Source organism: Onychostruthus taczanowskii, unplaced genomic scaffold (genome assembly GCF_017590055.1).
Source record: "Onychostruthus taczanowskii isolate IOZ18803 unplaced genomic scaffold, ASM1759005v1 scaffold37, whole genome shotgun sequence".
NCBI lineage: Eukaryota > Metazoa > Chordata > Aves > Passeriformes > Passeridae > Onychostruthus > Onychostruthus taczanowskii.
In genome coordinates this window covers 9,141,595-9,158,919 of record NW_024501126.1, presented here as the reverse complement: position 1 = coordinate 9,158,919, position 17,325 = coordinate 9,141,595, and the positions used below count along the sequence as shown (strand labels likewise).

Here is a 17,325-nt window from a genome sequence, read left to right as displayed (position 1 = left end):
TGCTTTCCTAGGGCCTCCCATTTTTGAGTCTGTGCATGTTATTGAAGAAGCTCACATGTCATTCCAGACTGCAATGGAAGTGATGGAGTTCAGCAGGGAGGAAGTACGAGAAGTTCTGAGGCTGTTGGCTGGCATTTTGCATCTGGGCAATGTTGAGTTCATCACTGCTGGAGGGGCACAAGTGTCCTTTAAAACAGGTGAGAAGGCTGTGCATCCTAATCTAAATGTTTCCTGGGGTTCTGAAATCCTTATTTGTTGTCAGTGTATCTGAACATAGCGAGGACAAGGAGTGAAAGGGTTTTCCTGCTTTTTAACATCTGTAAATGTTGATTAAAATGTTACTTTGGGAGGATGGGGTTTGACAGATAAGGCAAAGTAGTCTGCTACTGGTTGCTAGGTCTTAATTTGGGAAGACCTTGGGCACATACTTATTCCATTAACAGTAATGAAATTCTATTTGAATCTAATTCCTTCTATGAAATATTCTCAAGCTGATAAAACATAAGTGCTGAAAAACATTCCTTAACCAGGATCTCCACTGAAAGTATCTTTTTTTTAGAGCTTTCTGTATTTCAAGTACATATCTGAAAGAATGTGTTGGTAGTTCTAAAGATTGAGCTGGTGGGCATTTAAAATATTTGTTTAAGTATGGCATGAGAGAGTAGCTTTATGTACTGTTTTATATACCACATTATAGCAAAACTGAAGATTAAAGTATGCATGGAAGAAAAATTTCATTGGTTAATCCTCAACATCCCAAGGAAAATGGAAACACATTCATGTGGACCAAGAGTCAATTAATGTTTCTGTCTGGAAAAATATGTTAGTAGATTGGTTAAGTACTTGATGTAGCATAAAGAGGAAAATAAATATTTGTAATTTACTTGTGATGTATTCTACTACTAATTTCCTTCACATTTACGCCTTTTCATGAGCAGCAAAACAGTAATCTAGAATTTCTCATTGTGTTTTCATCTCTAATTCCTGTCATTTCAGGAGTGTCTTAAATTATGGTGGTGGTTGTAGTAATAATAATAATAATAATAGTAAAAAAAAATTGGTTTCATAGATTTGTATATTTGAGGACATATTTATATTTGTCTTTCTCTTCCGCCAGCCCTGGGTCGATCTGCTGAGTTGCTGGGGTTGGACTCCACACAGCTAACAGAAGCATTGACTCAGAGGTCGATGATTCTCAGGGGAGAAGAAATCCTAACACCTCTTAGTATACAACAGGTAAAGGCATCTCAATTTTGACACGTTTTTAGGGTCTTTGAAAGGTGTCTTAGTCTTCAAGTCTAGAGAAATCACTGATCACTCAAGAACAGAAGCTTAGCTCATGCATCACAGTTGTAATCAAAAATATTACATAGGCTTTTTGGGAAGGGTATAATCTCTTTAGATCCCATCCTATTGTTCTGGCCAGGGCTTATAGCTTGTCCCTTGTTATTTTTATGAATACTGATTACTTCCCATTTTTTTCAAATTCTAAACATGTAGGCTGATATTTTTTCACTATGGACACTTGTGTCAGGGGGATGATTTTGCCAAATTTTCAGGAGAAATATTTTTATAATTTATACAAGAAGATAATTAGAAATAGGTATGCATAACATTGTTTCCCTTTAGAAAAGGGTGAATTAAGATATTGTTTCCTACACTTCTCTTTCCCCCTTCCTCCACACCTGAAGTTTATAATTTCCTAGTTTTTTGAATGCTTTAGCCCTGAAACATAATTTTAAAGCCACATTTTAAAGTTGCAGTTGTTTTAAGTTAAACTGTTAAACATGATGCTTTATAAGTGCTACTACAATTGCTGCCAAGCTACACAGGAGTAGGAAGCTGCTTGCATTATGCGTTATTTTGTGCTGTGCTAAGGACACTGAGCAGCAGAATCCTGTGAGTTCTCAGTCACAGTTGATGTGTTGTGTATTCCCTCTTTAACACAGGCAATAGACAGCAGAGATTCTATGGCTATGGCACTTTATTCTCAGTGTTTTGCGTGGGTCATTAAGAAAATCAATAGCAGAATCAGGAGCAAGGAAGACTTCAAGACTATTGGAATTTTGGACATATTTGGATTTGAAAACTTTGAGGTAGGCTTCAAAAGCTTATTCAAATGGATTGTCTGATATTTATGCTTTATTTATTTATGCTTTACACATTTTTGTCATCTTCTTTGGAACTTGATTTTTAAACATGTTATTACCTAACCCATTCCCTTGTTTGCGAAGTAAAATACTTGATGTGTATGCATTTTTGAAAAGTTCTTCTCTCTTTAGGTAAACCGTTTTGAGCAGTTCAATATTAACTATGCAAATGAGAAGCTTCAGGAGTATTTCAACAAGCACATCTTTTCCTTGGAGCAACTGGAATACAGCAGGTAAGAGAGAGAGGAGAAATCTGAAAGAATTTAGACAATATCATGTTCACCTGAAGTCTTAGTTCACAACTACCTTAGCTTCCTTTGAAAGTTTCTATCTGGAGCTGTGTATTTTATAAAAGCAAGCTGATTTTACTGTAATTTTCAAGATAAATACACCAGCTTATCCTATTTCTACAACTAAAATAATTTCAATAAAAATGTCTGCTTTATGTTCCTTAGGGAAGGACTAATTTGGGAAGACATTGACTGGACAGACAATGGAGAGTGCTTGGATCTTATTGAAAAGGTAAGAAAGAGTTTGATACTCTTACCTATTTTTAGTTTTTTGTTCTGGTGTAATATGTCTTTAAAACATTTGTCAACGTGTAGTAGCAAAGAACAAGTGAAGAAAATGGTGGATATTGCATGTTTAAATAGCAAACTTTTAATCAGATCATTTTCATGTATGGTTATGTTAAGGATTATATTTTCCTAGCAGCAGCTTTTCTCCATGTGTGATTATATAAAAAAGCAATATTTGGAGATGATAAAAAAGAACCATTCGATCCATGCTCTCTCTTGCCATCAGTGCAAGGCAGGCTGTGTGAGCTTATCTCCATGGCAGGGTGTGTGACTTCAAGAGTTCAGACGGGCACGGAAGCGAGCTGCAGCGGCCAGGGGATCCAGCGGCAGGACGTGACTGCAGTCAGGGCAGGGTGGCTTTTCAGGAGCTGCTCTGAGCCCTTGGGAAGTGGCTTATTAAAATGTGCCCCTGGACACCCGTGTTTTCCTGAGAGGCTGTTATCAGCCTGGAGCTTGCTGGACACATTAATTACCTGTGGGGTAGCTTGCTTTGTTTACCACCTCTTCCAGCATGAGAAGTGGGGAACATCAAAGGAAATCACACAGAGGCATATGTAAAGCAAACGGAGGTTGTGCTTCACCCAGGATGAAGTTAAACTGTGTATCTTTTGCTCTGCCCCTGGGCACTGTGGGTGCTAAAATTTTGCATTGGTTCAACAACTGGTGGATAATTATATGGAAGAAATTTTTTGGAAGGCTGTTTTACACAAACTCCTCAGACTTCTGATCATTGGAGATCTTGGAGGCTGGGGATATATTCTGGGGCAATGTCATTGTATGCATCTAAAAACTGCCTGCATCAGGAGAACGGATTCTTCCAGTAGCTTGTTTTTCTTTATTTTCCCACAGATCATATGCTCTATATTGCAAAAGGAGCATTGCCAGAAAACCAGTATTACAGTCACCTTCAATAGTGGGGTTTTATTTGTATATGAGTGGTTTTGTGCCTCTCTGCACACAGAAATTTCAAGGACGGTGATTTTTCCAAACGGGGACAACAGCTGTGTCCCTCCATGCACTAATTCATCTTCTGCTTCTTCTTCCTGTTCTAGAAACTGGGACTACTGGCACTCATCAATGAGGAGAGCCATTTTCCTCAAGCTACTGACTCCACCTTACTGGAGAAGTTGAATGCCCAGCATGCTGTACGTGATGTTTTGCTGATATTTGCTGTGCAAATTGTGTAGGATCTCTTTGCTTTGGTAAAAATGCATGGTTCAAACATATGGGTGCATAGTTCTAGAGGCTTTTTTGGATGTGATCCTACTTCCGTGGCAATCCATATACTTTGCTGACAAGGCTGAGTTGTTTGCTGGAAGAACATATCCTTGTTGCTGTTCACTTAAAGGTTTCTATTGTGGTGAATAAGTCAAATTCTACTCTTAATGAGAGCTCTGTCAGCCTGCAGTAGCTCAGATTATATAGATCTTCAATTTCCCTTGATGTAATAAAGCATTCACCTTGATGTCATTTACTGAAATTTTGCTGTTTCCTCTGTCCAGATTAGTGTTACCTATATTTGTGATACTGGAATTATTTTTCATGATTTCTGGTATGCAGGCATATCCACCAATCTTCATAACTGCCAGTTTAAGACAGAGCCTTCTCTTTCAAAGTGCCTTTTATAGATGGTTCTGCCAGATGGGGTTCAGGTTTAGTATAATGCCTTTTTATGTGCTATAAATCTGTTATTACTGCATTTGAAGCCGCCCAGACTAACAATCCTATTATCGTGAGTTGCTTGTTTGCTTTTGGAGCACTAATCTTCCAGAGAGTTTACTGGAAGACAATGGTCTGTTTAGGTATGGGCTGAGAGGATTATGTGACAACCTCCTTCAAATATTTTTCTCTTTTTTTCCCCCTCCAATTAGAACAATCCTTTTTATGTAAAACCAAGGGTTGCCATTCACAACTTTGGAGTGAAGCACTACGCTGGGGAGGTAATTTCTTTATTTGCTGAAATTATTCCAAGCAGAGCTTTCATTAGCTTAATTTTCCCCCAAGGCTGCTCAAAATTAACTAAAGCACTCTGTTCCCTCAGCACTTTTTTACAGCACCGCTCTTGTGAGAGGTGCCTGACTGTTTGGCTTGTTGTTTGAACCAGCTCTGTTTCCTTCTAGGTCCAGTATGATGTCAGGGGGATCTTGGAGAAGAACAGAGATACTTTCAGAGATGATCTCCTGAACTTGTTGCGTGAAAGCAGGTAAGTTTCTGCGATTTTTGTTGAGGACATGATGCTAAGGGGTGTTGTATCAACTAATTCTGCCAGGATTGAACACTTAATTCTGCTGGGGTTTGAGTGTGTTAGATGTTGCATAGCAGCAGACATTGTCAGACCTGAAAGGAGCACAGAATGAAATAGAGATGAGGATATTATATCACAGAAATTAGTTGCCTGTAAGCAGATCTGACTGTAACCGGTTCTCACAAAGCTGGGTTTGCCTACATTGTACTATTGTTGCTGTTTCAGTCCAGGAGCTTCCTAGAGAACTAACTTGCTGCTCTGTAATGGGTAAGGATGCTGGAAGGTGGTCATGGTTTTTAACTGTTTCAGAGTGCCTCATAGGCAGCGTGCATGTGTGGTTTTTTACTTCATGTTTGTGTTTCTGGCATTCCCTAATTGGTTGAACACTTGCTGTTGGAGACTTCCACGGTGCAAACTGCCATATAGCAATTGCTTTGAGGGGAGAACTTCTATTAAGATTTATCTGACTGAAAGTCTGAGCTTGGATGCCTTTGGTACTTGCACGTTTCCTGTCATTCTGCTGTGTAAGGTCTTAGGGTCCTTATGGTGGTACCCTGTGAGCTGTGGTGGTACCACATCCCTTTTTGTAGGTGTTTGGGTGAGATTCCAGGACACACAAAGGAATGGCAGAAGAAGAGGGAGCTGAGCCTGGATGTTGCTGTCTCATTTGCTGCCCTCCCCTATCCTATCCAGCCATCCTGCCTTGCTATGCAAGTTGCTTGTTTGTAAATCCTTTAAGCCCTTCTGTGCCAGGGAAACTGTTAATAAGCACTTCCCTCTCTGTTATTTGTTCTGGATTTATGACATTTCTGATATAACATCTGTCAACTGAAGTGTCTAGGTAAAAATATTAAATGAGTTAAACTGGGCTGGACGTGGTTTTGCTTTTACACCAACATCTGTGTGGAGCTTGAATTAAAATGTCTGTGTTTCTGTAGAAGTGCTAAGAGTACCCAACCAGTAGGGTAGAAAACAACATGCACAGCTGTCACCTGAAAGTGAAGCTTGCATGGGTGCCTGTTTTGTGTTACATCCCTAACCAAGCTGGAAGTCTTGTTTTTCAGTCTTTGTTCAGGTACAATTCTGTTTGCAGTCAGCTGCAATTTTGTTTGAGTGAAATGCAGTAAAGCCTCCAGGACTTCACACTTCATTTCCCTAATGATGTGTTTGGAATTGAGAAGAAAGAACCTCCTGGTTTTGTTGTTTTGGGGTTTTTTTTCTCCCCTGGATAAATTCTGCAAAGGCAAAATCTACTGTTTATTAAAGATTGTGGAAAAAATCAACAAGCATGTTTTTGATGGCGGAGCTTCTCGCTAAGAGACAGCGCTTTCTTTGCATTCTACAGTGGTGAACGTCATAGTCTGTTAAGATACACTTCAGAAATACTATCTTTCTTTTCCATTTCAGTCTTGATTTCATCTATGATCTGTTTGAACACGTTTCAAGTCGCAACAATCAGGACACTCTTAAATGTGGAAGCAAGCATCGAAAGCCTACTGTCAGTCTGCAGTTCAAGGTTAGTTAATGTGTCATCTCTGCTCTGTAGCTAATCAGTGACAGACAGACCCTGCTCAGTAAGGAGCAGGTGCAGATCAAGAAAAGCAAAACTCTAGCATGAAAACATAGCTGTCTCTTCTGTGACACTGCCCTTGCTAATTAACTGATTGACTGTCCTGGCTAGCTTCAAGTAGACGCTAACCTTTCCATCACACCATCCCCACAAAACTCCTGTTGCATTCCCTACGTGCCTATTTGTTCTTATTTTAAAGGTCATCTGTGAAGTTGGTCTTTCTTGTCCTGATTTGTCTTTATAATCTAAATCCAGTCACAAAATCCCACAAAGCCTTACAGCAGTGCCAGTATGCTGAGAAAAATAAGTGCTGAATAAATACCTCATTAAGGTGTTGCCTTGCTTTAACTTAAAGTTTGGAAGGCATTTTTGTTAAACACCTTTTTATGAGGCTTTATAGCCTCTCATCAAAAATGGCACCAAATTGAAATCTAGCATAAAGTCTATCTGCAAATTATTTAAAAGGGAAAGATTGGCATGAAACATCTCCTAAATTGCATGAGTACAAGTCTGGATTAGTTGCCTTTCATTTTGTTTGAATTAATATACATTTGCAGAGTTCATTCACTTTTTTTAAAGAAGAGCAGACTCAAACCCCTTAAGGGCAGATTTTATCCTAATAGACTATTGCTATAAATGTTGGACAGAACAGCAAGGAGTGTATGCTGGGGCACACACAATGTCTTTTATTAAAAAACTGATGTATTTTCAGGACAGCTTGCTTTGTGCTACCATAACTCATCTCAGAAGTATCCATTTCTTGTCACGAGATGGTGTTATTTGCTGGTTTTCTGGGGTAGCTGAAGGTGCTGTTTCCACTTGGTTATTTCTATACATGCAAAGTAGACCTTTAAAATGTTAACCTTACAAAAACAGACCATATTTTTTCACTCATTTGGCAAGGTAGAACAAAGTGTAGTAGTCCTTCTGTTCTCTGTCAGGGGATCTGGAGAACACAAGGGCGATAAAACATGAAATCAAAACATTATTGCCTCTTATCTAATGCTGCAGTAACTGACCATTAACCAGCTGGGCTGCTTTACAAGATGTTGACTTTCACATCATGCCTTCCCCAGAGAATTAGGTTGGGTGTTTTTTACGTGTTTTAAAGCCTTACAGGGATTAGTCCATCTTATTTCAACTGAAGATAAGAACTTTGCCTTCTCAGTTTTATTCTCATGATAAATTGGTTGACTCTTCTTTTCATTTGATGACCTGCCTAATGCAGGCCTGGGGGTGCATGCAGAATAGCAGAGTTTAGATACCATCTGTTTCAGCCTGTTGATTACCAGGGCAAGCTCCAGATTAGCTCATCACCTGACAGAGACTTAAAGGCTTGCAGCACTGTGCAGAATCTGGCTGGCTGTACCACAGGTGAAAGTGAAAATAGTTTAAATCATTTTTGTTTAGACTAACCAACTTTTCCAATCTGTGAGTGGGAGCCTGGGATGAGAGAATTGTGCACAGATGTAAGGTTCACATGGGTTTAATGTGACTGAAACCTTTACTTTTTCAGAGCTGTAAATATTTATCTTTACACAAAGATTTTCATTTTTTTTGTATGTTCTGTTTAATATTTGCTGCCCAGCTCCCTGGTCCTTTGCAAAGGCAAGCAAACCAAGAACTAGCATTTATGTTCCCAGTTATTTCGCTGTTTCCTCCCTTTGCCCTGCACCAGCTCCTGTGCACAGCCATAACTCTGCCTGCTGCCTTTTTCACTGCATGTTCAATCACCAAGTAAGTGCTTGGTCTGCAGATTAAACCAAGAATTTGTTATAACAGACTGACACTGACAGTTTTGCTCCAAGACATATGGCAGGACACACAGTGTTGCTCCTTTAAAATGTGCACTTGCTGTCTCCTTGGCAGCCTTCTCTGTATTCTCTCTGCTGCCTGGCACAAAGTGCCACCTTTGAGGGGAGTAACTTTACCATTGCTGACTTTGTGGGCTCTTCAGAGCCTGAGCTCCTCTCCTGTACCATAATTTGTATCTCTGCAAAGTAAATGCAAGACTTCAGTTTAGAAATGTTCATCATACTTAATGATACAGAATGAGGCAAGTTGGAATAAGATACGGAATGATGGCTCAGACGGGAAAGGGGCGGATGCGTAATTAAAGTAATAATCATAAAAGGACTGAGGGATTTTATGATTTTTATCTTCAGGCTGAGGTTCAGACAACTGATAGTCTAATGTGCATTGGATCATTCAGAGTTCTAAAGCTAGGAAAAAACCTGTTGTCTTCAGGGAAGATGGAAAATCTGTGGGTTTGAGGTGGTTGAAATGAAAACAGGGAATGTGAGTTGGTGGATTTTGCCACAGACCCCTTATCCTTCCTTTTGACTTGCTCAAGGTTAGCTGTTTGGGAATGTGGATCCTAAGTCTTAAGCAGTCATTTGAAAGATCCCCGAAACAATAATTTGGTGTTTCCTTATGAACAGTTTTGTTCATATCAATCTGTGAATCTTGTTCATTGTTAAATGGTGATGCCAGTTTTGATCAGAAGAGGCAGTGGGAGAAGGGAACACACACATATTGACCCCATCACTTTGGAAGCAGGAGCTCCCAGGGTGCAGTAACTTCTGGCGTGCACCACTAGGTGTTGCAGTTAGATGCTGTCTGCAGTGCTGAGCTGCAGGAGCTCTTGTCTGGGCTTATGTTGCTTGTACAAAAATCCAGCTTGTGAGCTACTATCTTCTCTCTACCTGTGTTGCAGGAATCACTTCATTCTTTAATGGCGACACTGAGTTCTTCAAACCCTTTCTTTGTTCGGTGCATCAAACCCAACGTGCAGAAGGTAAGATTTTAAATGGTGTCCATCTTTTCTGTGCATCTCAGGCCTAATCTTTTGCTGCCTGTCTGGTTATTTACCACTTTTTGAAGCAGAGGGTAGCATTCTTCACTGATTTTGTAGAAGGCTTTCAAGGGGAAGGCACTAGGAAGGGCTTTTGAATTTTTTTTTTTTTTTTGCACATGGATTATGTACCTCTTTAATAGTCATTGCCCACAACTCTGATAAATGACTGGCTGTAAGGAAGGTTATAAACAGAAGGTAGAAGGCTGCACTTTTTGTGTGACAACTCTGTGAGAGCCTTGTTAGAGAGAAAATATCAAAATTGCAAAGTTTGTTTTAGGTCACAAGAGGCAGTGATTCAGATGTGTATAGAAAAACTGGTGTGAATGACTCTGTTGTCAGACTCTTGGTCTTTCAATTTATGAAAATACCTAGAATTGTATGTGCTGGATGTTTTGTTCTGTTTCAGATTTCTGTTTTTAAAATAGGCTTGGAGACTATGGCTTACAATATCAATTTGTCTTTTGAGTTACAGATAATGAAAGGCAGTGTCAAGATTTGCCTAAATATGTTGGAGGGCTCTCTAGAAATGAAGTGGTAATGGTACAGTAGTCATTTAAATTAGTATTGTTAGCCTGGTTCTGGCGTCCTGGGGTTTTTCACATCTGTTTTGGGCATAATAGACTGTTATTCAGGCATGGTCTGCTTTTGTCAAAAATACAGCAGCCAGAAGTGCTAGTGAATCTGATTTATGGTTTTCACATGGCAACTCAGAGATTGACAACTTTACTATAAATCCATATTTACATGTTCCATTTTTCTGGGCTGCCTAGGTAATCAGGATACTAACAAAACAGATGTGTGGATTTCTTTGTAGGTTTTTGTGCCACCTGGACAGTACATTCTTGACTTGACATGTTTTCATTTGCTGGCTGTTCTGCTATTTGTGATGTGCCAAATAACATGCAGATTTTGGGCACCTTAGCAAGAGGGAGCAGCCTGGAAGAAAATAAAAACAACTTTCTGTGTCTTGAGGTGTTTGAGAGGTGCTCTGAGGTGTGAAGCCACCCAGGTGACTGAACCCACGTGGATGACAGAGCCCTGGCCAGTAGCTGGGATTTGTGAGCTTGCATGTTTAGCAGAGTCCCTGATCACAGAAGAAAGGCAGTTTTGAAAAGCTTGTCTGCTTCCCTTCACTTGTTTCTGTCTGGAAGCCCCATGACCCTTAAACAGAAGCATTTCAGTAACAAACTCTCAGGTTTCCCTTATCTGTCTTTTCATACCTGACTAATAATGCTCATCTGCACAGTAGCAAAGGTACAAGGATTTGCTGTGATTGATGCAAGAGCCAGGCACTTGTTGCATTTCCATAACAAGGAAAACACCGAGTTCCCACTCCTGTGTTCCTTGTTCTTCCAGTCTTTTCCCACTAAAATGCTTCATCCCTGACAATTTTGGCATGTTACTGTATCTGCACACATATTTTACTAACGCTAAAACACAGTTCTCACAGAATTAGCAGCTGTGCAAGGAGAAAAAGCTTGAGACTTGGTCTCAAGCAAGTGGTCTCTGGGGACCACCTCTAACTGCAGGACTGCATACAGGAGCAGATTGGGAAATTTCTGTAGACAATCCGTTTCAATGTACATGTAAAATCTCACTGAAATCTTATGCAAAAATGGTTGTACTTGTTTTCCATTTGCCCTTGTTTGACTGAAAATTTAACTTGAATTAATGGCTTTACTAAATAAGAAATACTGTTTGAAGAACAGGAGTCAAGTGTCACAGAGCTTCTCTTTTGTAGCTGATTCAGTTATAGACTTGACTGAAAATGAGCAGGAAAGCCATATATAATGCTTGTCAATGGCATTCTTCATTCAGGAAAGTGTCACCAAAATGCTCTGTTGGGAGTTTTGCCTGCTGTATGCTGCTCTGTCCCCGACTCCCTGGTGAACAGACACAGTAATTTTTAGTGCTGACCTCGTGACATTGGTGGTGTCTCTCCTTCTGCAGCAGTGCAGGTACTGGAGCAGGCACAAAAACAGCACTTGGCTGCTGTGTACCTTTGCTGGATTTGTAGGTGCACATCCCATTGAGCAGTTTGCAGTTTATCCTCTCATACATCCTCATGTCACTTCTTTTCAGTTAGACAAAGGAAAATAAGGTGACTCAGTTTGCTGTGAACCAGCATGGCTCAGAGACACAGGAGCTGTGCATGGACTACCAGGGATCGCCTAACTCATTGTGCAGGGCTGGTTAGGAAAAAAAAAGTGCTTGAAAGATTCGGATGAGCTACTGAAGTGGAGTAAACTTGGATCAAAAGCAAGTAAAGGTCTTCACTGAGCATTTTCCTCTGTGTTTTCCATCTGCAGTCATGGTGATATGGAAAGATAAATGTCACTCGGAAGGTACTTAAACAGGGCTTGCCAAATACCTAAGTATGTGGAAGAAAGGGGTGTTTTACTGCTTTTTTGAAATGCACAGCATTAAAGGAGAGTTGGACCAGGGAGATTCATCAAGGAGAGAGCTGAAATTGTCTTACTGGGGGCAAAGCCTCTCCATCTATTTGTTCCTCTCTGGACTGGATACAAACAGGGGACACACCTGTTGGTGAACATCCTTTGTAACTGGAGGGGAGGAGCTGGGGGAGCCTCAAGTGTGTTTGAATTCTGTAGGTGAATGAAGTTAAGCAAATAGAAGTCAAATTCAAGCCTATGAAAAGCAGAATGTATAGCAAGCTACTTTCTCTGCTGTTCTAGATATTGAAGCGTATTCATGTTGGTACCAGATGTGATAATTTACAGTAATTATTTCATTGTTTTAATTTTTCTAAAGTTCAGTTTTTAAATATATTGCAGTGACAGGCAAAAACAATTCAGCTTAAGCAGTAAACCACTGAACATTTACATATGAAAGCAAGTTCTACACTCATTAGTGCAATTTCCTAAAGGGAGTGCGTGGAGTGTGTGACCTTTTGTCACGAGACATTTCGGCAGGCAGGCCTCAGACAGAAGGACAGAGGACCCATTAATCTTTGGGAGACCCCAGAACAATCAGGGTATCTGTTTTCACAATTTCCAATCTGTTCTGAACTATCCATAACATGGAAACTTTTCCACTTGGTATGCTTAATGAGTGTTTTCTGCTAATGAAGTGTCTTTCTCCTCAGCTCTCCTTATCTTCACTGCAGCTGGCAGAACTATGTATCATTTCATCCCTTTGAACTTTAGCACATCTTTCTCTCTTTCTTGGTTTCATGTTTCTTTTTCTGTCTCCTGTTTTATTTGACAATGATTCCTCCCTGCAACCTTGCCTTTTCTGATCTCTTTCTCCTTTTCTTCGTGTGCTTTAAATTAAAAACAAACACCACCACAAAAAAAGCCAACAACAAAACCAAACCAACAAGAAAAAAAAAATACTGTATTTTTAAAAGAATCTGCAGCCATTACTAAAATCATCAGCTGAGTGTTCTTCCAGCTTGCTGCTATTAATAAGTTGCTAAGCCTTGGTGCTATTCAGGAGACAGATCAGAGTAAATTTAAGATCTAAACTTCCTATTCAAGCATTTTCAGAGGCAGAAGTTTTCCTATTGCCCAGAAGCAGCCAGCCTTGTGCAGCTTGACTCAAGTGCTTTCTCAGGTTCCCTTTTCTATTTAGGCTATTTCTTGAAAATACATTGGCATAATCTCCAGTGGCATGATACTGGTATAATCATAGCAAGTGGCCCCACCTCCAGCATCTGCAGGGCCTCAGCTGTTCTGGTCTCTCAAAACCTCAGTTATTACAGCTTGTTTTTATAATCCCCTGTACTTGAGACTTGAACAGGTTCAGATGTGGCCATTCTCTCCTGCACATAAATAGGTGCATGCACTTCTCTTTGGTTACAGATCTAAGGCCAGTTTGGTCCTGATAGACAAAATTCTGGCTTAATTATAGTTCACATGAAGTACTTGATGTAGACAAAAATTTCACTTTTTAAATTGTTTTTATAGAAAACTTGTGTTGATATGTGCCACCAGGCAACAGGATTGCTGGGTTCCCTACTCATGTCTGTCTGCTCATTTATTGTCTCATTCCTCTGTTGTAGTGATGGTCTTGTCACTGTCAAGATAAAAGCTGCCTTCTTTCAGACCTTGTGATCTCTAAAGGGACAATTCTGTTTCTCTTCAGGTTTTTATATTAACTTTTTTTTTAATCTTAGAATTTAATTAGTTTGGGTAAATAAGTGAGACAAAATTAAACCTGTATTGTAAAGCTACTGCAGGGTAGGGGCTACAGGGAGCAACAGGAAAAATGAAACTGGTAATACCTTAGCAGTTCAAAGGAAGACTGGTCAAAAAAAGTCTGTAATAAATTCTATGAGGTCTGCTGCTTTTAGAGTCCTATCATGCTCCATATTCATTCTGGGAAAATTAGTATCAAGGCAATAAGATTGTTAACATTGCTTCTGGGGACAGAGCCATTTGAAGGGATCAAGGTATGGCTATTGGCACCTGCAGTGTACTTTGAGGCATAGGTCATTAATGACCATGAGACACCCTGGAATAGCAAGCAGTTTGTCCTCTAATATGAAATAAGATACAAACCTATTTTGCTTGGCGCCTGAATTAAAATTGTGTTCTTAAAATAGCCCTGAATCATTACAAATGTAAGTTTAGCATGATACCAGCCTAAACACCAGGTAGAAGTAGAGCTCAGGAATGCAGTGCAAAGGAACAGTGATAGCAGAGCTTGACCCCATCTGCAAGGGTGATTGTGTGCAGGGTGTAGAGCAGGTACAAGTGCAGTAGGTGAGCTGGTTGTCAAGCTGGAATTGCAGTGTTGTCATACTGAAATTCAACTGTATGAAATACTGAGTTTGCCTTCTAGGGAGTTGGGTGGGTTTTTTGGGGGTTTTTTGTTGTTTTGTTTTTTTGTTTTTCAGAAATATGGATAAGAAGAGCGCAAGTCTAATGGTACTGCATTGGGAAGAGCACTGACACATAACCTTGAAAGATTCAGGGAGAGAAACTCTGAACTTCAAGGGTATTCTACTGTATCTGAAGCACAGGATTGCTAAGCATCTGGATAACTTTACTTTAAGAAGTCTTTATTTTAAAAAATTATCCTTAATAAGGTGCTCTAGTTCCAAACTTCTATGCCCATGGAGTTGTATACCAAGCATTTGCTTTATACAGTGACATTCAGCAGACTCTGGGTCTCCTTACAGCGGAGCAGATGCCTTTGTGGGTTTTTTAAGATGCTGAGCCCAGCAGATAAAAGCTAAAAAAGTGTTAGGCTGTAAATGGAGGTGTCTGTATGGTTTACTCAGTTGCTAAGCCCTGAGGTAGCTCTACTGCAGCATAGCTGCAGTGGTGTCTGCTACTGGGAGCTAGCAGATCATGGGGTAAATTTGACTTGCTGTCCATAAGGAAAAGGTAATAGATAGCCTGGTCACATTAATAGTTACTCTGTCATACTTTGAAAGTAGAGGAAATAGCTAATGTAGCCCAGGTGGAGCTGCTGACTGTGTGTGGGGCTGTCTGTAGAAAGTTAAGGTCTAGCAGTACTCATTTACAGCTGTATAAGGGGCTTGTATATTAGAGATCCTTATTGCCTTTTTAAAAACCTGTCTTTAATCTCAGTTGTTCTCAATAAATACTTGCTTTAAGAAAGCTTTCTGGCTGCCAATTACTGCTGTCATTGCTTCTGGAGGCAGCAGAGCCACAGGCTGTGAGCACAGATTGCTTTTGCTTGGGCAGCTTGGGTCAGACTCAGGGAGCTGCTGCTCAGGCTCATCATTTGGGAGAAGAGCAACTGTTTCCCAAAAACACAGCATGTTGGCCTGATCTCGCAGGTCAACAATTGCAAACTATTTATCCTCCTTACCCTTTAACTAGCTCATGAGGCTTTATTATTCATAAGCAGGAAGGCGCAGTCGGAAGGTGTGGTGTCGTGCCTGGCCAACGCCACTTAATTCAGCTGCCTGGATCTTGTCGCCTTGGGTTTTGCAGAATTACATAGCTTGCAATCAAGACTTGTGGAGTATGTCCCAGCTGCATCATTTTCTGACACATCACTTGAGTAATTAGGTCAGGCGCTAGAGGACTCATTCCTTAGGTAAAAGTGGTAAGGAGAGTGGGTGTGAGGAAAGCAATCGCTCCTGTTCGCAGAGTGCTGGCAGTAATGTAACGTGTGAATCTGAATCCCTGTCTGAAAGAGCAAGGTGTTTCATGCTATATGTAAGCCATGCCTCTCTTCAGTGTCCTCTCTGAAAGATCACTCCCATCACTGCTGTGGTGCAGCCTCTTGGTTATGCTGCCACTGGGTTGTCCCTTTGTCCCCATCTCAGACTATCCCTGCTTGTTGGGCTGAAGTAGGTCATTCCACTCTCCGGGCAGTCACCCAGACAAGGCATGTTCCTCTTCTTCATCAAGGTTTGTTGTTTGCTAAGCAGGGCTGACGAGGCGTTCCTTTGCTAAGTGTATTAGGGTTTGTCTTTCAGTGACCGTGGTTAAGGGGTTTAAAATTGAGCTGTTGAAGGCTAGGGAAAGAGAGCTGAGATGGGATGCTGCAGGCAAGGGAGCAGACACTGTGCTGTAAAGGTTGCACCCAGCTCCAGGCAGAGCAGGCAAACAAGAGTTTTGCTTGTTTTGCAGCATGTACCATTTGGTAGGACTCTGTCCACAAGTGGTAGGAGCAATTTCTGGTTCTTGGATAGTAACTGTGACAATATGTAAGCAGGATGGAGGGACACGTGGGGAGCAATTGCTGCTTTGGGAGGGACTTAGATAGGGGTGGCCCAGATGGCAAAGTATCAGAACAATTCTGTGGGAAAATCAAATGCCCAGGAATGGGATATTTTTAACGTGTAATGTTTGCTGTGTAGTTCAGTGTAATAGCTGGAAGTGAGCAAGATTTTGACTGCTTCAGCAATTGATCTGCCAGCAGCAGAGGATCTTACTGCCTGCAGCTGACTTCAGGCACTACAATAATTCTTGTGTAATTCTTGTGCCACCTGATGGATTTTTTTGTGGCTTATGAATTCCTTTATATGTGGCTATGTGGCATAAATAGGCAGTCGTGGAACTGCAACTACTGATCCAAAGTCTGAAGTTTTTGCTTTTTATAAATACCAGCAAAGAACTTGGCTTTTCTTCCTTCTTGTGTGCTCTACCAAGCATTTGAATTGCAAACATTGTCATGCAAATGTATGCGTTGAAAAACTGTGTAGTTCATCAAGCTCTGGAAGTTTTCTTCTTTAACTACTGCAAAAAAAACATAGTCCCCCCCATCTCTAAATGGCAATTTACATTCAAATCCTGTTTGCTGTGTTCTCATGGTAACTACTCGAAGGGAATATGCACAGTCCATGATAAACAGACATCTCTAGAGCTCCTAAAGCATCGCTGGCGTACAGAGCATTGTTCTTTAGCAAAAACTTTAAAGTTCACAAGTGTCTTCCTTGCTAAGCTGTGTCATAGGGCATATTGTGCATTTTATCTCTTAAGGTTTAGGAATTTGTTGGCTGTGAAATATATTTACATTCTTGCTGCCTATAAGGTGAGATTAGCCCTCATGTCCTGTTAGTCAGGAATATCTTCAGTGATTGCTGTAGAGCCAGCCCTCGCTAGGCTTGACTTCCTTTGAGTAGCAGCAGGAATGAATTAAGCAAGTACAGCCAAAGATATCACATGAAAGACTTGAAATACCAGAGCTGAAGAAAGCTCTGTTCTGTGTGTGTCTGTGTGTGTCTGTGTGTGTGTGTGTGTGCATAGCTGCAAAAAGAACCTGCTAAAGATTCAGTTTTTCACAATGGATGAACTCTGAAGGGAGAAAACATCTTAAAAGGTAAGGGGTATAATTCATGCAGGTTTTTAAATTATTTTAGTCTAGCATACTTGAAGTTGCAGTGGGCTTGTTGGAAAAGTACAGAAAGTACCTGGAGTTTGCCTCAGCAAGCTGTACTGGAAATGTTTCTGAGCTTATATTTTCTTTTAAAGAGGGTA

General features: G+C 40.5%; 1 protein-coding gene across 1 annotated transcript in view; it reads left to right on the top strand.

Annotated features, from left to right (window-relative positions):
* MYO10 (myosin X) overlaps positions 1-17,325 on the top strand; it is a 162,719-nt gene that overhangs the window by 101,723 nt on the left and 43,671 nt on the right. Inside the window, exons 10-19 of the mRNA XM_041411761.1 lie at positions 68-197; positions 1,118-1,236; positions 1,950-2,096; positions 2,283-2,383; positions 2,606-2,672; positions 3,781-3,873; positions 4,600-4,668; positions 4,849-4,931; positions 6,381-6,489; positions 9,260-9,340. Of these exons, the coding sequence (XP_041267695.1) occupies positions 68-197; positions 1,118-1,236; positions 1,950-2,096; positions 2,283-2,383; positions 2,606-2,672; positions 3,781-3,873; positions 4,600-4,668; positions 4,849-4,931; positions 6,381-6,489; positions 9,260-9,340 (999 nt within the window). The remainder of the gene's footprint in view (positions 1-67; positions 198-1,117; positions 1,237-1,949; positions 2,097-2,282; positions 2,384-2,605; positions 2,673-3,780; positions 3,874-4,599; positions 4,669-4,848; positions 4,932-6,380; positions 6,490-9,259; positions 9,341-17,325) is intronic.